Here is a 25493-nt window from a genome sequence, read left to right as displayed (position 1 = left end):
TAAAAATCGAAATACCTGTGAAATTATATTTCTTTTTTATGTCCCATGTACATACTGGAATGTATTTACTTACTTATCAAATGTGCTCTATCGGGCGTAAGCAATAATTATTCCTTATGCATAGAGAAATTTAAAATACTACAAACTAGTATAAAATCATTGCCTTATAAATATTAGCAAAGAGAATTAAGAAGACATAGAGTGTTCACTACATACATCACTACATCAGTTTGTTACTAAAACGACTATTATTTGCGTAGTCTACATCTAGCGTCAAATAGCGGAACTCTCAGTACTGCAACTCGACAGTAGATGTCGCGGCAAATGGAAAGTCTAATTCTCAACGATTTTCAGCTAATATTATAACCGGAACTCTATTTTCAACTCCTTCTGCTTATAATATTAGTTTTAAATTGTTGAGCAATACACTTTTCGTCAGTCGCGACACATGTGACATCTAGTGTCGAGTAGCAGTACTGATAGTTCCGCTAATTGACCCTAGATGCAGACTACGAAAATATTTTTGATAACAAAACCGATGTACGGAGTGAGCACTATGTCTTCTTAATTCTCTTTGATATTACTTCGTAAGGACGGGCCTTACGGGCACCAAGAATGGTGCCAGCATAGCGGTGTCAGTTTTTGATCCTGGATAGAAATTGAATAGATAGATTGGCATCATTGGCTTAAAAAATATTTTTTGTCGAAAATGAAATTTTTTGGTCGCAGTCTGTACTTTTTTTTTTATCGGGTAACTCGGGATCACGTATAGTCATTTTTTTTATTCCGTAGACTAAAATGACATTTCATGTGTTGCTAGTTTTTTACGTCTTATATTTATATTTAACACATGAAATGTCATTTTAGTCTACGGAATAAAAAAATTGACTTTAGTTGCCCAAATTAAGTCTGAAATGGATGGAAAGAAACAATAGGGTAAATTTTTAAATTATTTACTAAAAATAAACAACTTAATACATGTACATATCACATTCTTGTATTTATTTCGCATGAAAAGATTTAAAATAAGAAAGGATTTATTAGTGGGATCACAGTTTGCTTTGTGAAATATGAGGAACTAACCAAACAATCGTTCGGATTGGTTAGCAAATTATATACAATTATTAGCAATTGAGCAATTATGTAAAGTTGATACAAAGTTATAATTATTTAGGCATTGATGCTGACGACTTACGTTCGCCCCGAACTGAGAACTCGCGGTTCGCCAAAAAAAGCCCACTCGGCAAAGGATCTAAAATCGCGTGCGATTTATTGCAAGATCTGTGGAGCCCTTAACTGATAGATTTATATCCCCATAGAGATTAAAATAAACTGTATCTGTGGTTACCAGTTATCTTTCTTGTCAAATGTCAAATACCTAAGTACCTATATTTTATTTCGTTTTTATAAATCTTGCCAGTAATTTAAAAAACAATATTCTAAATGTGTAAACAGAGTATTTTCATTTGATACCAAACTCGAGCATGATACTTTCTTGCATATAAGATGACCAGAATAGGAAGACCCCTCACAAATAGCTTTTTGGCCTTCTACGCTCTTTTAGCTCCATAACCCCTTGATCGAGCCTGCTCATAATTTAATGACTAAAATAATATGCCTTCATCTACACGTCTAGCCAATTTCGTTTATATTAGAACAGATTTACTTAGGTTATTGTCCATCAAACTATCCTATGATAGTTCAGCTTAAAAACATCGAAATGCCGGCACGTGCCCCTAGCCGGCCGTGTATTCCAAGTTGAATGTAAGAACTTCACTTCGCTTCGCTCGCTCGTTTGATAACAACTGGACTGAAACCACCTGAAACACTAGGTTACGAAGTGGTTACGAACATAACCCGGTCTGACGGGGCAATTCAGTTTGACGTTTAAATAGTGCGAGGACAAGTAAAACTTACTTTAGTAGTCGATGTCGATAAAACGTATCACATCACCTACATAAATCATGTGTAATTCTAAGTTATAAAACGGGACTTAATCGCGTATCATTAAGTTTAAGGATTTGCCTCTGACGTTTCGAGGACGGCGTTGTCCCCGTGGTCTCGGGTGTGTAAGATTATTGAAAGTTTAAATCAGTGTAATTCTAAATTATTAGAATCATGCTTACAATGAAATTTACTAAAAAAAAACGTCATAATGAGCGAATATCAGAAGTCGGATTTAAATTGTTGCGATAAATATAAATTAAAGTGGATAGCAAAATAGGCAATAGAAGTGCTAACGCTCTTAGTAATATTTACTTCAAGGAATCGCAGTTTTTTTTAGTAAATACATATTTAATTAATCACTAGCACTGGTACATTTTTGCCCCTGAAAAACCGGGCTATGCATATCAACAACTACTACTATAAACTACAGCTACCTTACGAGAAAAAAAAAACAGTATCATTTTATCATATTTCGTATCAAATTATCAAGCTATAATTTGATTGGTATCTAATTTATCATATATTTCATGGACTTTTATAAAATATTTATACCTAGAGATATCTTATATTTATTAAATACATCAAACTCAATATATGTAATAAAACTATTCATTAACATTTTTCATAATAAAACACACCTAATGAATCATCAGGTCACAGATTGCATCACACTACAACAGATACACCACTGTCAATAAAATCACGTTCCCGAAAATGTTCACGTGCGCTACTCGGTGATAATGGCTGGTATAATACTATGGTAACTAAATAATATGTATATCAATCACTGATCGGTGTAAATGCTTATAATTCACAACCACAAATTAGACTTCAAAATCCTTAACGTTTGGATACTGTAAAAATGACATTCAGATGTCAACGACGCGGGCGCCGTACCTGTCAATTTCCTTACGCAGCGTACTACGTAGGCGAACAACACGCGAACGCGAATCGAAGCGATGTGGCGCGGGGTGAATCAATCCTTTGATACCTATAGAAGTGTCCTACATGGGCGATCTCGTTGCGAACGCGAACGCCGTGTGCCCGCCACGCCGGACCGCGCCGCTTCGCTTCGCGTTCGCTTACGTAAGACGCTGAGTTAGTAAAATACGTGTCCGAACATCATAATTGATGCGACGGCGAACTTCACACATTTTATAAAGGAAATTGACAGATACAGAGTCGATGTCAACGCCGCTGCAATAATATCGTAACAGCAATGCAGCTGACATCCTAACGGCTCGGCCACGGCTTTGCGCGACCGGCGACGGCGGCGGCGATAACCATAGGTTGGAGCGGAACACAGCGATCGGACCTTTCGTTCCGACCTATGGTTGTCACCGCCGCCGTCGCGAATCGTCCAAAGTCGTGGCCGAACCTTTCATTTTTCTAAAACAATAACATTCTGTAGGCTGAGCATGATAGGCGCGACAGTATCTCGCCGCGAGATAGACTACCCGTCTTTTACTAACTGTATGAATTAAAGGGGGACGGGTAGATACTCTCGCGCCAATCATGTGCTAGCCCAGCAGAACATAATGTTTCCTAACGCTAATGGTCACTGGTTAAAATTCTAGTCAATTTATATATGTCGGCGGCCGATCGTAAAATCAGGCAGATCATGAAATTACCCGAGTCGACGGAGCCCCGGCGGCTCTTTTTCTGGACAGAGTGAAGGGCACTTCAGGCATCTTAAGCAACCTAACGAACCTATCCTACCTATCTATTGGTTTAATGTGACTGCCGTCAAAATATTACACGGGAACTTTGCGATCGGCCTAATTTTACGATCGGCCGCCGAAATGTACACGATAAAATTGTATAACACAGCACTAGTACCTAACAATGTTATTTATGATCTACGTTGAAACTAAGCTAGACTAAGCACTAAAGTTGAGTATCACTAACGCCTGAGTGGTCGCCTGATGAGCTAGCGTCTGGAACAAATTGTACATAATTTAATTACTTAATTAGCATTATTATAGGGTGCGTTGGGGTGAGATTGAACGGGTTTTTCATGCGGGGTAAGATAAAAAGTCGCCCGTAATGCTTCGGCATACGGATGATTTTTTGTCTTACCCCCTACAGGGTGGCCTTACTCTGCGTAGTGACTTTATAGGTCATACTGAACAACTTTTATCATGGGACCAATGCCGAAATCGCGAAAAAAAAATTTGCTGTTTCATACATTCCGACTGATGTGATGCCGATGACTTATTTGTGACAGCCAATTTTTTGTTGTAATTTCTGCATTGGTCCCATAATAAAAGTTGTTCAGTATGACCTAGAAAGTCAATACGCAGAGTATGGCTGGTGGTTAAAATTTCACCCTGTATTATCAAAGAGCTTTAATCTCCATGTAGAGGACAAATTTGAGGAAAATAATAGTACGGTCTTATTACGTCCGTATGTCTGTCTGTCACCAGGCTGTATCTCATGAACCGTGATAGCTAGACAGTTGAAATTTTCACAGATGATATATTTCTGTTGCCGCTATAACAAATACTAAAAACAGAATAGAATATATATTTTACTGGGGCTCCCATATAACAATTTTGCATAATGGTACGGAACCCATCGTGCGCGAGTTCGCCTCTTACTTGCCTGTTTTTTTTATATTTCAACAACATCATGTGAAAATGGACCCTCCGCAAAAACTGTAGGTACTTCCATCAACTACGCGAATGTTTTGAAATTCCAATATTGTGAAAGAACAAAGGATGAACGTTATATTGTATTTAGAGTGGCGAAATTCAACATTCAATTTAAAATCAAAATGAAACAGTGTTGATTTATTTATTGAACTGTAACAACTAGAATGCTTTTATATTAATTTGTTTGGCAATCATTTTATATATTTCATTTAGACAGAAAGCTAAAGGTACTATTCGAAATCAGACTGCACCAGCGTTAATGCTGCAGTATTACGGCGCGACATTGCTATCGATAGCATTACTGCTGCAAACTAGTTGGTACCATCAATAGATAAATAAACCGAAGTTCGTGTGACTCTAAAAAGCGTTAAATATAGGTAAGTCAATTAGGTACAAGAACTGCTGGTAACTGCTGTGTATCACAGAACACGGCGTCAGGTAAAACAGCTGTTAGCTGTTCTCTCACGAGCGGCCACGCAGCGTACCACACCACGCGTCCGCTGCGTGACCACTCTCTCACTAAATTTTTATACGTCAATTACCTGCAAGAACTACTGGTAACTGCTGGGTAGCACAGAACACGGAGTCAGGTAGAACAGTTCTTAGTTGATCTCTAACTAGAGGACGCGCGTCGCACCACAACACGCATCCACTGCGTGACCACTCTGTCACTAACATCTTTATACTCTGGAAAATTATGGATTAAATAAGTTCCAATACATACATATTTTTCGCATGTCATAATGATTTTGCACTGTTTGTTTTTGTTGTTGTTTTTATTTTATTTATTAAGAAACAAATAGTCTCGTATATGTAACATTAGGTACAATAAAATTGTAGTTACTAATATTGTGTACTAATCCAGTTCCCTTAATTAAATTTATTTTAAAACCGACCCGCGTTTAAAAACAAAGCACAACTTGTATACCAACGTTAATTATGTTTGATGAATGAAGTGATCACGCTGAAGCCATAAATAAATTAAATCAACAACCAAAACATTGTGTTCGGTATTACACTACTTTCATGCGAATTTCCATTTGTCAGATGACAGGCGCTTTAATTTATTCGTTTTTCTAGGATTTTGAATACGAAATAATGTGAATTCTTATTTAGATTGTACAGTCGCCATCAGATACATTGGAGCGGCCAAGGTGTTCACAATATCTGAACACTCACTCTAACGCCTTGACAATAGAGGCTTGTTCAGATATTTGTGAGCACCTCGGCCGCTCCGATATATCTAATGGCGAAAGTACGGTAATTTAATTTCAGTACTATTTCATCATATAAAAAAATAACGAACCCGTGGACATAATATGTCTTTAATTACATAATACACTACACATTGTAAATAATAATGTACGGAATACCAATCTAATAGAGCAGGTATTTTAACCAAGTTTGCGGTGTGTGCGTCAACATAGCAGCATCGGGATTTGACTTTGCAGTAAGTGCCCTGCATATTCAATTATAGCATCAAATGCATAGCATATTTGTTTTACATATTTGCAAATGTGTTGTTTTAGTCCTCGTTTGAATATTGATAAGTACCCGAGCAAGCGAAAGATTCCAAAATTGAACTACGAGCGCATTGAGCGGTGCAAAATTAAAATTCGCATTGTGTCGAGATTCCAACTTCGCGACCTTCAGGACGAATTCGGTCTTTGTTTTCACATATTTTACGATGTCATCGAACTTCATAAGCTAATGTAGACGGGACACACAGCAGCGTCGACGACATTAATGATGATGATTAATGATGAAATTCCACACTTTGTAATTGCAAATGTCATACGTACTGTCCGCGCGCGAATTCCGTGCACGGCTGAGGAATGTTAGGAATATTGGGCGTCATGACAGTGATGTCATTTTGTACGTACGGGCGCGGCGCACATCGCCCCACTTCCTCGACCTCCGAATGCACGGAATTGGCGCGCGGACAGTTATTAGCTTGGTCGGAATCTAGTACCTAAAATAAATATCAAAATATTTAGATGCAAACATTACAAACCTGTAAAAACGTGTAGTCTAATCTGTACAAACAGTCACAATGTATCACAAGTACATTCGACCTCCGGCCAGCAATTTCTCTTCCTGTCGCATTAGATGCACCGCCATTGCACTGGCTCCCAGCTCCGTTTGATAAAACACTGTCATTAGCTCCAGGTAGGATCGTTAGTTGCTTTAATGTTGCTTTATTATCATTTTTCAGCGAAGAGAGCTTTAATCTCACTTTTTCTGCTCCAGCAAAATGGAGGTTGCCCACTGGGTGGATAGAATAATGTGGTGGGATATTTTCTTCCTGAAATATAAGGTAGTAATGTGGTTTGCATAATATTTATTTAATGTGTTAATTAGATGAGAATGTTTGATTAACTGCGTGACCCGAAATTAAACAGGTTTTCAACAAAAGGAGACGGAAAAACGTCGCTACGTTTAAAAAAATGTCCTAGATTCCCATGAGTTTTGAAAAACTTGCAGACAGTCTTTTCTTATAAACCATTTAACGGATGAGATTTAAAAAAAAATATGATTTTATGCCTCATCGCCTCTTTAAAATCCTAAAAATTCAGCATAAGAAAAAAAATACAAAAATATTAATATTTAAGTGTGCCCTATAAAGGATTATGGATAATCAATTCATACCTCAACATATTTCACGTCGAGAGGTGGTCGCGAGTTGTAGTACAAGAGCAAAATCACATCGATGCCCACTCCGCAGATCAGACCGATCTCTATACCGAGCGCAAGGCAGCACAAAAATGTACCCAGCAGTGGGATTATATCTAATCCTGTTGACAAATGGAAAATGTAAGTTTTTGAGAAGGAGCAATCTTTGTCTTAACTCCTGTATAAGTAACCATAGTGAGGGGCCCGATTAAAACAGAAGCCAATTGAAGCGCTGATAATACTCCAATTGTCTTGGGTAATTCAGCATTGAAAGACGTCACAATCTTCAAATACCTGGGTAGCCAAATCCGAAGCGATAATCGCCTTGCCTCAGAAATTCCATCACGCATAGCCAAAGCTGCAGCCATATTTGGAAAATTAAAGCAACGTTTTTGGAAGTCGCACGATCTAAAACTCCAAACCAAGCTTTCTGTATACAAGGGCATGGTGCTTCCAATACTTACCCACGGTTTAGTCTTGGTGCCTGTACAAGGGAGACATCAGAAAGTTTGACACTTTTTACATGCGTTGTTTACGCAGCATACTTAGAATTAAGTGGCAAGATCGTGTGACTATTTGACTAACACACAGGTATTACGTCGAGCCAATATACCTATTGGCTTGGCGGTATGGAGGGCACACTAATGAAAATCCAACTTAGATCATCCATCATCATCCAGGCGACAGATGTGGCTACTCCCCACGTCTGTCGCATGGATGTCTGTAGACTCCCTAAATCCGTTTTCTATTCGAAACTCAAGGATGGGTAACGCAGCCACGGGGGACAGTTTCTGCGATAGATACAAAGACGTTCTGAAGCGCCATCTCAAAGCTTGCGTCACCCCATCTAAGCGTTGGGAGGAGCTAAGAGATCGGAATGGCATAATAAGGTAAGAGAAGGTGTAGCTACTTTCGAAGAAGCTCGACTTGAACACCTGGAGTAAAGGCGCCTTCAACGGATGTCTCGACCTAAGCCGTCCTACGCATACACTTATAACGACCAAGTGCATTGTGTAGAGTGCGACCGGACATTTAAGACAAAGTTCGGTTTTGCGAGCCATATACATGCTAATCAGAGGAAATTGTAAAGGAGGACTATATATATAGAAACAGGGTTGAAACCCAGGTTTTGAGATTGACAGTGTTTTGTTTGTTTCGGGCTAGTGTTTAGTTAGGACAGCCCTTGTTATCACCGATTTTCATCGCGATAGTCCCAGGGTTTACCTCTTTGTTTGGGATACGAATAATATTGGCTTTTTGTTTTGTAAACAAAAAGTTTTGTTATAAACTAAATAAGTCAGTTGAACCGGTGTAGACTATCTGTTGGATTGGATTTTCAGTGAAGAATGATACAAAGTTCAGAAAGGTAGCAACTTTATAGACAATATGAGGCTTTAGCCAAGATAATGATCGTTTATCGACAAACGACGGATGCGATGAAACGTCACGTCATCATTTCCATACATTATTAAATTTATTGGCGTTTTCTGTAACCCCCCCTGATAGCTGGATACTCACGGCTCGACCTCCACAGTTTCTTAATGATGTCGATATCGACCATATGTAGAACGGCACATACGATTACGGCAGATAGGGCTGCTCGAGGGATGAAGAAGAAGTACGGGGTTAGTAGTGCTAGAGTCAATATCACTATTATTCCTGAAAAAAGAAAACATATTATTCAGTTGTATGTAATAGCTATTTGGTAGCTACCAAAAATGCATTGATTGCTGAGATATGTAAAGTCTAAGAATTGTTCCCAGGGTTTAAGAGCTAAAGGAGATGGCGCTAACAGCACCCATGTTTTAAAGATGACTCACGCTAGACCGGTTCGGGCCCGTGCCGAGGCGTCCAACATGTCATTTTCTATGACGGCTGATTGGTGATCACGTGGTGCCGGCCCGGTCTAGGGTGAGATCCTTTATGCAACTTTTGAGAACCAGAGTGACCGCAACATGTACAATGTACAAAGCCGTACAATGCTGTCTTTATTAGCCGGTATTTTATTTTTTATTAATAAAAACGCAAGCATTTGACCGCAATCTCACCTGATGGTAAGTGCCGATGCAGTCTAGGGTGGACCATGCTTACCTAAAAGATGTCTATTCACTCTCGATTTAAAAAGATCCAAGTTATAGTGGACTGGGAATAGATTTGCAGGAAGTGAATTCCACTCCTTGGCCGTTCGCATGATAAAGCTGGATGCATAGCGCTTAGTACGAATCAGTGGCAGAGTAACGACGTAAGGGTGAAACGCAAGTCCGCGTCTAGTCCCACGGTGGCAGAATGGAGATGGGGGGATTAGATTATGTAATCCTATCGCACACTCCCCGAAATGTATCCTGTAGAATACCGATAAACAGGCTACCTTTCTACTGTATTCAAGGCTCTGCAGTCTAGAGCCTCTACCAATCCCGCTTCTCCAATAAGCTTCCTAGCGCGTTTGTCTATGGAATCTAAGGCGGCTAACTGATTTAATTTTAGTTTCTTAGCCACGTAATTGTTATTGTTCATTAGTGGAAACTGTAGTGTGTGGCTTGTGAATGTGTTATCTGATTTAGTGTGTGTGTTGTTTTTGCCTGTTTGTTTTGGCCTGTTTAATAATTTAATTAATCTTTCGTAGCTGCTAAATTTTAAATGTAGTTTTAAGCTTATGTTCACCACCATAAATAACATTTTTGAAACCTGTAGATATTCCAAGCGCGATATTTTTTGCAAAAAATATTATTAATCTTCTTGTAATAAACGTATGCAGAACAAATAAATTATTAGAATATCTGAGCATTTTAAAACCACATGGGGCGCCGGGACGTAAAGTATGATGCGGTATTTATGATTTATAAAGTTCCGAGTCCAAGTCGTCGCGTTCAGCGCAGAGATGGGCAAAATGTAATGGACTAACGATTAACGATTAAGATTACAAGAATTAATTGCGACTGACGATTGAAAACGACGATTAATCAATCTTAGTTGTATAGAGTGCAACTAATTTAGTTGCCGATTGATTTCGAACAACTAAATTTTGTAATCGACTAATTAGTTAGACTATTTTCTCGCGACTAATGTTAGAAGCAAATTGAATAGAATACCTCGGTATGGCTATGTTGACAGACTGATTAGGACATCTTAACGGATGTTTAAAAATAAAATAGTCATGTATTACTTACGATATTTTGACCGTTTCTAAGGAGTGAGATCTGTTCTCACTATTATTTTGCTACTAAAGTGCATCTCTCTGAAATTGGATTAAATTTCTCTTATCTAAGGGTAAATAAGAACTGGGGAACCCAAACTAACATAGTTACAACATACGAGTACCTCCGTATGTTACATACATACGTACTTGTAGTTACATATTGCAAGATAAAAAATGCAAAAACGGGCGACTACGTAGTTTTAATATAGATTTAATCGTGAAATTTAGTCGATTGAAACTAAAACTAATTTAGTTGTTAGTCGAACATTCTCACAACTAATTTAATCGCAACTAAATTAATCGCGATTAAAAAATGACGATTGATATTTTTAATCGATTGATTAGTTAACTAAAAGATTAATCGATTAATGCCCATCTCTGGTTCAGCGTTGCATACCTATGTAAAAATGTGAACTACGTTTTAGCTTCCGTTTTTTAAACCGTTAGTATGTTTCATAAATAAACTAGCTGTTGCCCGCGACTTCGTACGCGTAAGTAAGTAAGTAATTCATTTATTGTAAACTGTGTAGGTACATAAAGATGTTCATTATATCAAATGGTATCAACAGTTGCTCGTTTCGAGCGTACAATTTATAGCCTTAAAAATAATTAACAACTATATACATGTAACAACTGGTCTTAGCATCTAATACATATCACTTGCCGTTTCCATCGTTTCGAAAAATTCCTTTAAACTATATACGTAGATTTGTATGTTGGTGGTTATATATATTATACATGAACATTATGCAGCAAAAGATATCAGTAGGGACGGTTAATCATTTGTTAATAATTATACGACATAGGCTACGGTAACTGCTTACCATCAGGGGGGCCGTATGCTTGATTGCCACCGACGTGGTATAAAAAAAAAAAACAACGCATGAAATTTGTCTTTCATAAACTACGATGTTTCAAGCCCCTAACTGAAAATAAATGTTCTCGATATAATCCCTCTCAACACTTAGATTTTCAAGTCGACTATTTAAAAAAAAATGTTCGTCCCGATGCAAATTTTATCAATCAGTTTTCGTCTATTTTAATATAATGCCCTTTTACCAAGTTTTATGTTCATAGCTTAAACGAAAACTTGAATCACATATAAACTTACATCCCCTTCTTAAACCTCTTTGAATTTGGGTTGAATTATTAAGAACGTTGAAATAACTTTTTTTGTAATATTATACAATGCCTTTCTAAGAAGTTTCAAAGCATCTGTAATGGATTCAAACTTTCAACCCCTTTTTAACCCCTTTAGGGGATGAATATTTAAAAAAGCTTAAATTACTTTTCTTGTATTCTAAATTAGTTTTCTTTACCCAAGGTTCGAATTCATAGCTTAAAATAAAACTTGAACCCCATACAAACTTTCATCCCCTTTTTAACCCCCTTAGGGGTTGAATTTCTCAAAATCGCTTCTTATCTCATGTACACATTATAAATGTAACCGTATGCAAATTTCAACTTTCTAGCTTTTGTAGTTTCGCCTCTGCGTTGATGAGTCAGTCAGGACACGTGCATTTATATATATAGATAAAAGATAAATATATGGGAAATCTTACACAGATCGACCTAGCCTCAAACTAAGCAAAGCTTGTACTATAGGTACTTGGTGGCGATAAACATACATAAATTAATAGGTACATACCTACTTTCTTAGATAGGTACCTAGAGCAGCTATAACTCAGGAACTAACTCACTTTATTCTATTTAAGCCGGTGCAAAGTTAGCTAAGACGGGCTCCATTGTATTTTAAGATATTTTATTTCTGTATTTTTGGCGTGTGTTCCATAAATTATAAATTATAATTTGTTATTGGCGTGTTTACGATGTCTCGCGTACTACAATAGGGATGATGACACATGTTGAATTTTATAACAAAATCTAGTAACATAGATAGCAAATGAGCAAATTATCACAATAATGTAGATATTAAAATAATATATGGAAATAATACAAAAATACAGAACTCGAAAAGGAAAACAGTAAAGGGGCCCACTGACTATCAGTCCGCCGGACGATATCGGCCTGTCAAGATTGTATTGCAACTATATACATAAACGCAATATTTCACCGACAAAAACGCAATTTTCTTGTTTTGTCCATACATTCAAAATGGCTCTTAGTGACCTTGACGTCACGTTCACTTATAGTTTTGTTCGGAGCGTTTCGCGAGTGAAGTACAACTGTCGGACTTTGACTATCATTTCTGACTTTTGTATTGCTTTAATGCAATGGGTCCCATAAAGACATTTGATCCTAAAAATAAACCTGATCGATTGATATCATTAATAAAAATTTGTCATCTAGCCTATTTAAATACAACAATATCATACACTTAAATAGCATTTTATTCATCTAATTCATCACTGTAAAACATTACGTACGAAATGTTCAGTAAAATTCGCATCTGGATTCAGCCAATTTATTGTTATCGAATTTAACATTTACGAATTGTAGCAACGAGAATCCAATGCAAAGTTTATCTGTGCTGCAATTTGTTCACAGCATACGAAAATTTCGAAGTAACAAAATTTTACTGTCTTCTTGTATGAAGTTTATTTGCTCTAAACATCCTAAAAATGGTACGTCTGTCTGTTTGTCTGTTTGTTTGTCTGTTTGTCTGTTTGTGTGTTTGTCTGTTTGTCTGTTTGTCTGTCTCTCTGTCTGTTAACCTATGTTACGTCATGATGTTTCTTATTCGTTACGGTATAATATTTGAAGTTCATGGAGCGCCCACTATGATGTGTTTACATTATTTTACGCATGGTCCGTGTGTCCGCTTGCAGTTTTAATACACCTATGACGAAACCGGCACTCCAAATAAAATAACCATTCACGAGAAAGGAGGCAAAGAAATTGCGATGTCATGCTTACACTATTTTGATCGCCTGGGGGCCGATTTTTGAATTTCGAGCGCGCGATTTCGTGATTTTCCCTTCAATATATTTCCACTACTAGGCACTTAAATTCTACTAATAGAATAGAAAACTAGTGGTCAATACCACTAGATTCCCAATATCTATTGCTCGTATTTCTAAATTATCAATTCGCCGTTTCCCACAGACTTTCTAATGACGAAATCAACCGCTCGAAAGTCGAAAATCGGCTCCCTGGTCCGTAGTTATTTATGGTTTTTACGCACCGGTAACGAATCCAGCGGCGGGGGTGCGTACGCCCGAAGCGTCGCTCACGGCACTCCTAGTAAAAGAACCGTTGACTGGAAAGGAGCGGAAGAAAGCACCCACCACATTGCAAATGCCGAGCGCTATGATCTCTTGTGTTGCGTCCAGTGTTTTGCCGTTTGCTGAAATTATTGGAATAAGATTAGTTTATATCTCGGCCATTAAAACTTAGACTTGAGAGAATAGAGAAATATTTTCAGAATGAGACGCGTTAAAAGTTCATTCTCAATTCAACATTTTCCGTGATTCACTCATCAAATACACACACACAATAAACCCTCATTTGTGGGATTATTCGATGTTTATGCCATTATTTTTTCTTCCTATTCGCGATTCTGCACAAAATGAATTCCACGCAGCTGAATTTTATCACATGCGTTATTGTTCACAGTTATTTTTTCTTCACAATCTTGTTTCTTCCTATTCATGATTCTGCACAATATGAATTCCACGCAGCTAAATTTTATCACATGCGTTATGCTTCACAGTCAATAATTTGTAATCCTCGAAAGAGACACTGCTTAAATGATAACATTCAAGATAACGAGAGAAAATAACTATATTTTTTTTATACCACGACGGTGGCAAACAAGCATACGGCCCGCCTGATGGTAAGCAGTCACCGTAGCCTATGGACGCCTGCAACACCAGAGATATATATATATCGCGAATAGGAAGAAAAAATAATGGCATAAACATCGAATAATCCCATTTGTGTCATGCAGTTGGGTAAAAAGACTTCATCATTATAACATATAGTTTATATATTCATATTGCGACCTACATTACCACCTACTTTAAGAGAAAAGCTGTACTTAGATACATTTTCGGTAAAAACATTTAAAAAAAACACCAGTAAGATACATAATTCTCTCTGTAGGTAATATTTTCACGACCATCAAGGCAAAACACTACATAACTAGACTACACGTTTAAAAGCTAAGTAATCTGCAGATCCTTAGGGTTTGGTTGGCAAAGTTAAATCTATGCTTCATCTGTTCCGAAGAAAACAATATAATATAAATACATTATATAAAAATGTACAAGAAATTGCATAATGAAAGTAAGTACTATATTTTTGAATCGTATTAAAAATCTCTGAAGCCCGTTTATATCGAACATCGAAATTAAATTTCAACAGACCGTAATTCGACATTTATTTTGAGAAATAATTACTTAGTTATGTGGCATTTAATTTGCCATACCTTGCCCGCAGAGATGGTGACGTTCCTGACCGCTAATAAAACTAAAAACTTACAAAATGCCTTAGCGATGGCAACATTAGAGATGATCCCCACTAGAGGCACAACCAGCAGCCCAGAGCCGAGCTGCGCCAGCATGCCACCCGCGGATATGGTAACGTTCCCGACCGTCGTGTGGAACGGGGGCGCTTGTGGTGTTGGCAGGCCTGGCGTTATTTTACCTGAAACATTGATATTTTAAACATTGCTGGCTGCAAAACTATGTCTACAAAAAACGTCGCTTTTGACACTAACATATCTATATAATCTATATCGTTTCTAGATCGAATATTTAACGTATCTTAAAGTTCGAATCGGGCCGAGGTCTGACTATCAGATATTGACTGGCATTTATTTGATCAATGCTACGCCACGTAAACCCTACTGTAGTGATGGCGTCAAAATTCTGATCTCTGATTATAGTTAACAGCTGCTTCACTTTATTTACTCGTATACTTGATAGCAAAGATAGCATTTTAATTAGGTAATCACGTTAAAGGATGACTCACGTTAGACTGGGCCGTGTCCGGGCCGGAGCTTCCGGCGCTTCGTTTTCTATGGAAAGCATCACGTGATCACCTGTCATGTCATAGAAAAGTAAGCGCCGGAAGCTCCGGCCCGGACACGAGCCGGTCTAACGTTAGTCATCCTTTATCAATAAAGCCTTTAACTCCCGTCATTTTATACCCGATAATAAGTAACTGTTCTGTTGATTAAAAATGTTCTTTATAATCTTATTGAAAGAGTTAAATATAAAAAGGTCAAAGCGAAGGTTAATTTATGCCTCAATTCTCATAAATATTATCGTTTTACGTAAAAATAGACTATGCTAAAAGCAGATTTTTCCCACACCTAAAATCCAATAACGAAACTCAATAACAGAACACTATTTCTATAAAACTGGTTACCTTCTGCATTTAGATCGAAAAGCAGCAAATGGTAGTTACCATTTTATATATCGAAAAATGAAATTTAAAACCTTGCTGCCAATCTGTGAGACGTGGACGTGCTTGCTAAAACACTTGTCGACCATAAACGGTTAGGCCCAAGGTGATCTGTTTTTAAAAGAAACCAAATACTAATTTCTCCGCTACCTAAAGTTTATCTGGAAGGAATCGCTCTTTAGCGATAAGGCCACCTGCTGTTTACATCTGTCTTTATGTATTATGTGAGCGTTTTCCAAAAAAGATGTACATTTCATTCATGTCTTCAAAATATTGACTTCTTGGGCTCATTTTATTCAGAATCATTTGTACATTCACGCCTCATATATGAAAAAATGTGTCCCAAGATTTCCTTTCCAGATCGTCACATTTTTGTATGAATAATTTATTTATTTGTATGAACGTGACGCATTGGAAAAAAAATTAGAAACCAAATAATAATTTCTCCACTACCTAAAGTTTATCTGGAAGTAATCGCTCTTTACCGATAAGGCCACCTGTCTTTATGTATTATGTGAGCGTTTTCCAAAAAAATGTACACTTCATTCATGTCTTCAAAATATTGACTTCTTGGGCTCATTTTATTCAGAATCATTTGTACATTCACGCCTCATATATGAAAAAATGTGTCCAAAGATTTCCTTTCCAGATCGTCACAATTTTGTATGAATAATTTATTTATTTGTATGAACGTGACGCATTGGAAAAAAAATTATACACAATTTTGGGACACATTTTTTCATGTATGAGGCGTGTTGCGTGAATGTACAAATGATTCTGAGTAAAATGAGCCCAAGAAGTTAATATTTTGGAGACATGATTGAAATGTAATGTTTTTTTGGAAATCGCTAATGTGCGTTTAATTGTAAATTTACTTTGAGGTTGTGCAATATAGTATATAGTGGATTTGTATTGCATTGTATAATTCAGAATATCAAGGAAAATAGATCTTACGGTGCTATAAATTTTAAGCGCTATAAACCAAGCCAACAGATTAGTTATAGTTAGTCATTCCTGAAACGGCCTACCTGTCAATATCAATGGGTCACCAACATCCAAATAAACAAAGAAGGCTACAGCGGCCGCTAGGATGACCACAACCGCGTTTCTCGATACACCAGCGAACCACAAGCTCTTCTGTATGAAAGCCACCCCTTTTTGACTTTTTTCATTGTCTTTTGCTCCGATGTGAATTTCCTTTAGCGCCTGAAAACAAAACAAAAAACAAAGTAAATAAATAGAGTCGGGCCAAGCTAAATCTGCATGAGTTTGCTATGACAAAGTGTGGCAATTTTATTTAGGTATGTAAAATTTCTGAAAATATGTCGTTTATAATGACACTGCCTCACTTTGTTCTGTATAAGTCGGGTCAGAGTTAGCCTAGACTGACTAAGTAGATTTAATTTGATCACTGTCCATTAATAAGAAAAAAAAACAACAAAACAAAACAAAAATAACACTACATAAGAAAAGATATCATTTATACGTCACTACTTAATAGTTTAGCTAGTTTCCGCTCTCAAATATTAAATTTAATTAAACACCAAGAGCCCACAAATGCAAACAATGGATGGTACTCACTGAAGTGAGAGTACACTTTGTAAAATCCAGCAATTACCCCGTCAAGTAGCGCTCTCGCAACCGTGTAAACCGTGCATATTTGCAGAAAGCAACATTAACTAATCTCATAGAATGTTTGCAATACTACGTGATTTTTTTTTTTAACATTAATTTCACAAAAAATTCAAAATTATTATAAGTTCGAGTTTTCTTGCCAAGAAATACACGATCAAACCGTCGGGTTCAAGAATATAAGTTTTTATGAGTTTGATAGGTAACCCACCTTCGTACCCAACAGCAAATCGCAGTAGATACGCTTAACCACAGAAATAGTATATCATGCAGAACGGTCACGCACCGCCCCGCCCCGATTCGAATTACCTCGCCCCGCGACAGCAGATTGACGAGCTTTTGCTGACCGCTCAGTACTGTTTTTAAGCAACATACTCACACAATGACGCATGCCGCGTGTACAGACATGCCGTTCACACATAGAAACGCAAGTGATTTTTAATGTATAGCGTGTCCGCCCTGTGGCTTAACTATAGTTTGTCAAAGGACTGTCAAATTTCAAACGTAGACAGAGAGAGTCATACCATCTTTGTCTTACACTAGTACTAGCGCCCAAAAGAAAGGGATGAATATGATTTTCTTGGTTGTTACTGACTGACAAATTGGTTTGACCAACTATAAGAAGTATATCAGGCAATCTTGTGTTCCCTAAATGATGGAACATCTCTCCATATATAGCTATGAAGGTTGTGTGTTAAACTTAAAACCTTACAGGCCTTTAACTTATTTAATAGATAACCCACCTTCATACCCAACAGCAGGATACAGCACGCTAAACTGAGCAGTGTATCAGGTAATCTCGTGTCTCCTATATGACGGTACAGTTCCTTCCAAGTAGCTATGAATGTCTCAGCGCTAAACTTGAGGCCTAATAAGCCCTTGACTTGTGATGAAGCGATTGTGACTGCGGCTGCTGAGGTAAAACCAGAGACGACTGGCAGCGAGACGAACTCTACGAGGAAACCTAGAAGGAGAAAACCATTTTAATTTAGTACTTAGGGCTGTAGATAATAGGTTTTTGGCAAAAAATTAATTTTTGCCACAAGCTTTTATCGCCGACTGTAATTTTCTTTCCATAGGCAACTAATACTTATCGAGATAATTCTAAAATCCCAAACACAATTAGGTTTAGTTGTTTTGTCACAGAGATCCTATGGCCACCTCCTGTCTCTACCATCAAATCAGCTCGATGGTACCATAATATTACATTGTCACCCGACTTACATATGTATGCAAATTTTCAGCTTCATTGGAAGTCGGGAAGTGGGTCAAATTTAAATTGCACGATTTGACCCGTACAAACACATAGTTCCACACATAATAGATACATTGCAAGTTAAATAAAAGCTTGTAAAAAAATATCAAGTCATACGTTTCAAAATCACAATTACATCCTACATTTAAATTAATTTTTAACAAGTAGAAAGGTCTGCGAACGATGCCAAGGCAGTAATTTTTCCACTTTTAAATTTATTCTAATCCTAAATTTATTTTGCCACATCTAATAAGTAATAGTAAAAATTTTCTGGAATTGTTTCTGTTGAAGAAAATTATGTAAATCAAATCTTTAGTTTGTATTTTAATTAAATGAATAAATACGAAGAACGAGAATTTTTGCTTTAAAAATATAATGTAAGTAACGTTTCACAAAAAATTAGATTTCATTTCAATTGAAGAAAGCAGCCAGAGCAGTGACCTCAATATGCAAATGGCTCTTGCTGCTGAGTTGAAAAGTGTAGTTATTCATATAGCAATTTTTGTAATTATATATGGTTTTCTTTCATCGTAGAAAGGTAAATTTTTGACTAGCATACATACACACAGCATCCTACAATGCACCGCAGTAATGTTATCCGAACCCGAATGTAAGTAGTTAGGTAAGCTTTAATTGTTGCGTATATGATCAAGCATGCTTGACAAGCACGTGCACCTGACAACGTAGGAACTTACGTTGTTACTCTGTCACTGATTCGGACTAAATGCTTTGCTTCCAGCTTTGTTATGCGAACGGCTAAGGAGTGGAACTCACTTCCAATTTATTCCCAGTCTATTGCACTATAACTTCGATGTTTCAAATCGAGAGTGAATAGACATATCTTGCAAGCATGCTTCATCCCAGACCACATCGGTACTTTTCATTAGGTGTAACTGTGGTCCAATGCTTACCTTTATCCAATGTAAAAATAAAACATCATACCAAGGTGCAACGTGCCAGCGACCAGCTGGACGAGCCCCGACGTCAGACATAAGAGCACAGCGAAGTCCGGACTCGTGCCGTTCGTGATCGTGAACGTTAGCAGCGACAGCAGCGCCGTGGGCCCGATGTTGATCTGCGGGCACGTGCCCGTGATCCCGTACACGCACTCGCTTTTAGCAATGCGTATTATCTTATTATCTTACCAAGCTGCAACGTGCCAGCGACCAGCTGCACGAGCCCCGACGTCAGACACAAGAGCACAGCGAAGTCCGGACTCGTGCCGTTCGTGTACGTGAACGTCAGCAAAGACAGCAGCGCCGTGGGCCCGATGTTTATCTGTGGACACGTGCCCGTGATCCCGTACACGAAGCCGCCGATCAGTGATGCGTATAAACCGTACTGGAATAGGAAAAAAATATGTATTCTTCACTGTCGTCAAACGTATTGTGGCGTATACGTCATCTGTAAACCCCGTTGTCTATATTGCAGTTTATTGAAAAACAGGATAGCCAAAAATACTAACGTTCGCCTTAACTAGCATTAAACTAGATATCATAATAAAATTCCGCTATAAATTGTATCATGGGTAGGGGAGACCAAGGAGTTGACATAAATTTTACTTTTTCGGTCATAAATCTGTTGTATTAAAAGCTAGATTTATGAAATCTGTATCATTTGATAGCAAATTTCATAACCATTTACCACCTAGAACAGAAATACCATAGTGTTCTTAAAACTATTTAAAAACATTTATTTTGTGCCTCAATCCACTGTTTCAACTCTCCTAAATACCGAGGTAACTTACAACAGGTACTTAGTTGTTTTTTCGTTATGAATTGCGATTTTTACTATAATTTTTTTAGATGCGTCACAAGGTTAATGAGGTAGGTACAAATACAAAAGAATACCGTACCGTAAAATGGGGTGAGTAGGGTTCGCGGAGAGAGTTGGGTTATGAATGAGGAGAGAAGGTATGAAAGGGGGGTGAGATGGGTTTTTAGGACTACTGCTACAAAAATAATGTATTCCAATTTAAAATGGAGCTATAGTAATACGCATAATAAAAAAAATCGATCCAACAATCTTCCAAAATCACCCTTCTATGAAAACCCACCTCACCCCAATTACGAGGGACTACGGGGTGAGGTGGTTTTCCTGTTTATCGTCAAAGTTATGAAATGGAACTACCCAAAATAAAATAAAAACTAAAATTCAAACGTCCGGACCAGTTATTATACCTATATACACCATTCAGTTTGCATATGTAAAAATAAAATGTTATCGAGGTTTGAATGTCAGTTTTGCTCCTACTCACCGCATTTTACGGTATATTAAAATTATTAAGTACCTACTTCACATATTTTGGGAGTTGCTACGAATAGGTACCTTAGTACCTCGAAACGTTGACCTTAGAAACGTCGTATTATAAGGGCTGAAGTTTGCTTCAAAGTAAATAAACCTTCACGATTACTTGATTTCGAACACATTCATAAAGCAATTTGGCAATTTTAACATCAATTTCCTTATTCCTATTTTCATTTTCCTCCTAAAAACGTAACCCTTTTTTACCTCGATATTTCCACATTATTTTTTTAACAGGCATTCTGATTTTACCCATGGAGACTGTATAAAGGAGCCAAATCTCTATGTATGAAAAGTGTCCATCAAAAAACAGTAATTAGGCGGCGCCACCATACACCGAAATACTACCAAAAACAACCTACGTAATTTGGTCGGGTTATTTGTTGCCTTATATGGTTCATGTTATACTCATGTCCCAGAGCCTAACTAGCGCCACCGGAGAGATTAGGAACTATTATTTAAAGCTTAACGCGGTCACTTTTGCCATAAGAGATTGCGATCCTTTCTATACCATCCATAATTTAATAACGTTCTTTTGACATTGCTATGCGGAAAAACAGGCGCACGATAAAATTAAAATGATACCATGAAGGGTGGAAAGGGAGAATAAGACAATTAACAGGGTTTCTACCCTCGTGTCTTTTCGTGTTATTTTTATAAAAAACGACTGAGTTGTTGACGACAAATATAAATTTATTATTTTTGCGCCTTACAAATGGTGTAATGTGTAAAAATGTTTTATTTTATACGAACGTCGAAGGAACGTGACTACCAAGACAATGAGACAATCAAATTAAATGGAACATTATTAAGCAGTATTCACGTTAAATGTGGATTCGTTCGACGCTCCGGGGTGTGAGTGAAACGAAGTGTTGGTCAAGAGTCTTGACTCAAGACTTGAGTGTTTAAGTTGACTCATAAAGTGTGTCGATATGATACGAGTTTGGCAAGATTCGCATTGTATGTCGCGCGCACGACGAATCCAATTCTAATTTACCAATTTGTGCACGCATGCGAAGTGCACTGGAAGTTCTGGAGGTTGTGTCATTTGGCATCTCGTGAAATCAAAATCTTTACAAATACTTAGTTAAATTAGACGCGTTTGAAATTTGAAAAACCGGCCAAGTGTGAGTCCATTTAACTGGCGCACCCAGAATTCCGTACAAACTCTATTAAGGGTTTTTGGCAAGAAGTATAATACTACCCAAGTATACTTGTATACAGCACCATCTATCGGTAAATCGGCTCACTAATGTTTGTTACTATTGGATTTCAGGGTGAATTCTTTATCATATGAACCGATGTCAATATTTTTTCCTATTTAAAAGGTGTCTAATGTAATTTCATAGAAATTTCAAGTATAATAAACACAAAGATGGCACTGTACACAATTATACTTATTATAATTCTGGTCAAAAATCTTTCTTGTTTATATTTTGCATGAGATAACTGAAAGTTTGTATGGAAACCTCAGTGCTCGAGCTTAACGAACTCGCACTTGACCGGTTAAGTGCGAGATTACGGTGTCACATATAAGTAGGTAATTTGATTTGTACATACTATTCAAACTTTCTATCGGTCCCAGCCATACCTCCGGATAATTTATGCATTTTTAACACGTGAGTCAAGCAAGGCGAATCGTATTGTAATATTAAATTTTAAACAGCAACAGCATGGCTACTACCTACTAGGCTACCTTCTTCGTTTCCCACACAATGATGTCATTATTCTGATATTAAAAGGCAGCGGATACGTCATCATTACGGATAGGTAGGTACCAAAAAAAATTTCGTCTGTTTAAGTGTTGTTATTGTGAGTTGTGTTGTTAGTCACCCGTTCATTGAACGCTGCGTAGGGTTCGAAACGTTGGAATGTATTTTAAATTACTGGGGTGTCCCGCAAGTAAAGAGACAAATTTATTTTCAAAATATGTAATTTAAGGTAAACATTAAAAGTAATGATTTTTGTTAAAAGAAGTAAATTAAATAAACGTCGCAATGTATATTAAATTAATTATTATACCCGATATAATCCATTTCAATCGTCTTTTTTATTTCATGAGTAACTGTCGCGGTAACCGAAGACAATCATTATGTTGTTCTTGTCTTTCAAAATCATGAAAGGTTAGGTTATGTCTGTTTCCGATGGTTAAATTAATTCCTAAATTTTTCATTTAATACTAATAGTTAGTAAGGGAATTATGGAAAATACTGATATGACATCCAATAAACTTAGAACTTCATTACAACATTGAAAATGTATCACCTGTTCTCGTATTGCAATGTTATATAAATTAAAACATTTTATATAGGTAATACACGTTTAAGTTTCACACGATATTTTACAACGCTTAATATCTATTCATGAAACAATGTCTTCGTTCAGGTGGATATTATGAAAAACCCATTTTTTTCTCAAAACTGATATTATTTTATATCTTTAAATGTTAATAAAATTTCCTGTAGTACATTGTAACATTGCACCTATAGATCAATTAGCGTTAGAAGACTTAGAAGCAGAACAATGTTCCCCGTTGTCCTAGGTAAGTGACGGGCAGGTAAGGGGCTTAGAAATACATGTCATCAAAATGATAGGTGGGACCTACTATACTTACTTTACTCTTTTTGGGTGGGATGTATCTTCCCTAAAAGTAGAAATGATTAAATCAATTCTGTGCCACGTCATCTGCCAATTTGACGACTCGAAATGACTCCTCTCTTGCAAAAAATTACGGGACAGTCACATTACAAGTGGTGTCCCTTAACGTTTTCCGTTGCTCACTTACTTTTATACCAGTTACCTCCTGTCTAGCATTAATATTTGAATAACAGTAAATTGAAAATATATGTATTTAAGGAAAAAAAGTAACCAAGACCTCCAGTGGAATCGTTTTCAGATTTTGCGACTGACGCATAAGTCACCCGGGTCACGGCGCCACCTGAGTCGTTACACATTTGACGAATACTTTGAAATGATCTCATTGGCCCACTCATATTGTAATACTTAAGCCAATATTTAACCGACAATAACTGTGCAAATATTTTAAATGTAAACTGAAATTAATAATTAACTAACTGTGTGTTAAATGATTCATACTCTTTTAAAGATGTGACTCATGTGACATGTTAAACCTAGTTAAAATATTTTTTTTATACACAGTCATAATATATTTTTGTACCTGACGAGTAAAATACCATTGCTTTCACCAATAAATTTCTGATTCTGATTCTGAGTTCACCTGTGGTTCTAATCCGGCGATCGACGCATAAGCTATAGACTGAGGTATGAGCGTCAGAGCCACAGTGATCCCAGCTATCAGATCGCCGACGCCCGTCCCGAGTTCAAAACTCTTCGACCAGTGGAGTATTGTCATAGTTTACCTGTGGTTCTAATCCGGCGAGCGACGTATAAGCTATAGACTGAGGTATGAGCGTCAGAGCCACAGCTATCAGATCGCCGACGCCCGTCCCGAGTTCAAAACTCTTCGACCAGTGGAGTATTGTCATAGTTTACCTGTGGTTCTAATCCGGCGAGCGACGCATAAGCTATAGACTGAGGTATGAGCGTCAGAGCCACAGTGATCCCAGCTATCAGATCGCCGACGCCCGTCCCGAGTTCATAACTCTTCGACCAGTGGAGTATTGTCATAGTTTACCTGTGGTTCTAATCCGGCGAGCGACGCATAAGCTATAGACTGAGGTATGAGCGTCAGAGCCACAGTGATCCCAGCTATCAGATCGCCGACGCCCGTTCCGAGGTCATAACTTTTCGACCACTGGAGTATTGGAAAAATGCTGCCGAGCATCCGCTTCGGGTCTGGCAGCTTCATATTGCCTGAAAAAAAGACATTTATTTGAAATATTTTTAGTATTTGCAGTGATTGTGGTTGGAGGTGAAAAGAAAATGTAAATAGGGTCATTGTCCAGTCAGAACCAATAGTAAATAGCGCTCTCTAATAGTCTTAAGGATGACGCATGACAGGTGACCATTGAATTGTGAAAATACGATGGAAAATAATTAATATTACTACAGCTACGAGTATAAGTACTTACCCTCTACGTTAGTACTTAATTATTAGTAACATGTTTATCTGTAACTACTTATTAAGTATTTTCTTCACAAGAACAGTTGTTTTAGTTATTGTGGCGAATGAGATTAGGTAGTTAGTTGTGTGAGTGAAGTCGTTAAGTGCCTAACTACGAGTAATTTAGTGGAATTGCTAGTTGCTACTAGCTTCTTTCAACTTAGTTTTCGTATATAGGGGTTACTTTGTGTTTTTCGGTCCGTACCTAACATAGTGTATATTTTAAGACATAAAATTATAAAACATTGTTATAAAATAAATAAAAAGATACTCATTCATCGATCCATGAAAAACGCGTATAGTTTTTTTCACGAAAAAAATCCCATAGCGTAAACACCCCAATAATCGACATGTTAAGGCCCAGTAGATTTACATTTA

At 37.3% G+C, this 25493-nt stretch overlaps 1 protein-coding gene across 2 annotated transcripts; it reads right to left on the bottom strand.

Moving 5' to 3' along the window:
* Positions 1-987: 987 nt before the first annotated feature.
* LOC134744089 (sodium-independent sulfate anion transporter-like) lies at positions 988-24866 on the bottom strand. Of its 2 annotated transcripts, none has more exons than XM_063677767.1 (11): positions 24545-24866; positions 19873-20068; positions 18216-18436; positions 16869-17046; positions 14914-15078; positions 13616-13777; positions 8793-8933; positions 7251-7396; positions 6616-6906; positions 5144-5288; positions 988-3884 (listed from the first exon to the last, which is right to left on the bottom strand). In XM_063677767.1, exons 1-11 carry the CDS (start codon positions 24677-24679, stop codon positions 3835-3837), a joined length of 1830 nt encoding a protein of 609 aa, XP_063533837.1. In that variant the 5' UTR covers positions 24680-24866; the 3' UTR covers positions 988-3834. The 2 variants fall into 2 exon arrangements, with proteins under 2 accessions (XP_063533837.1, XP_063533838.1); XM_063677768.1 differs by having other exon boundaries at positions 24687-24866.
* Between the last annotated feature and the right edge of the window lie 627 nt (positions 24867-25493).

This window comes from Cydia strobilella, chromosome 9 (assembly GCF_947568885.1).
Source record: "Cydia strobilella chromosome 9, ilCydStro3.1, whole genome shotgun sequence".
Taxonomy (NCBI): Eukaryota; Metazoa; Arthropoda; class Insecta; order Lepidoptera; family Tortricidae; genus Cydia; species Cydia strobilella.
Note: the sequence above shows the minus strand (reverse complement) of the source record. Positions and strands in the feature narration are given on the sequence as shown.

Bases quoted from the DNA above. Each gene is read 5' to 3' on its own strand.
- LOC134744089 (XM_063677768.1), bottom strand. From the start codon at position 24,860: ATGAAGCTGCCAGACCCGAAGCGGATGCTCGGCAGCATTTTTCCAATA. The intron at 13,778-14,913 runs GTAAGTTTTTAG...CAATAATTTCAG, and splicing joins TGCCATCGCTAAGGCATTTT to CAAACGGCAAAACACTGGAC. The intron at 8,934-13,615 runs GTGCGTAAAAAC...TTCTTTTTTCAG, and splicing joins CGCCGCTGGATTCGTTACCG to GAATAATAGTGATATTGACT.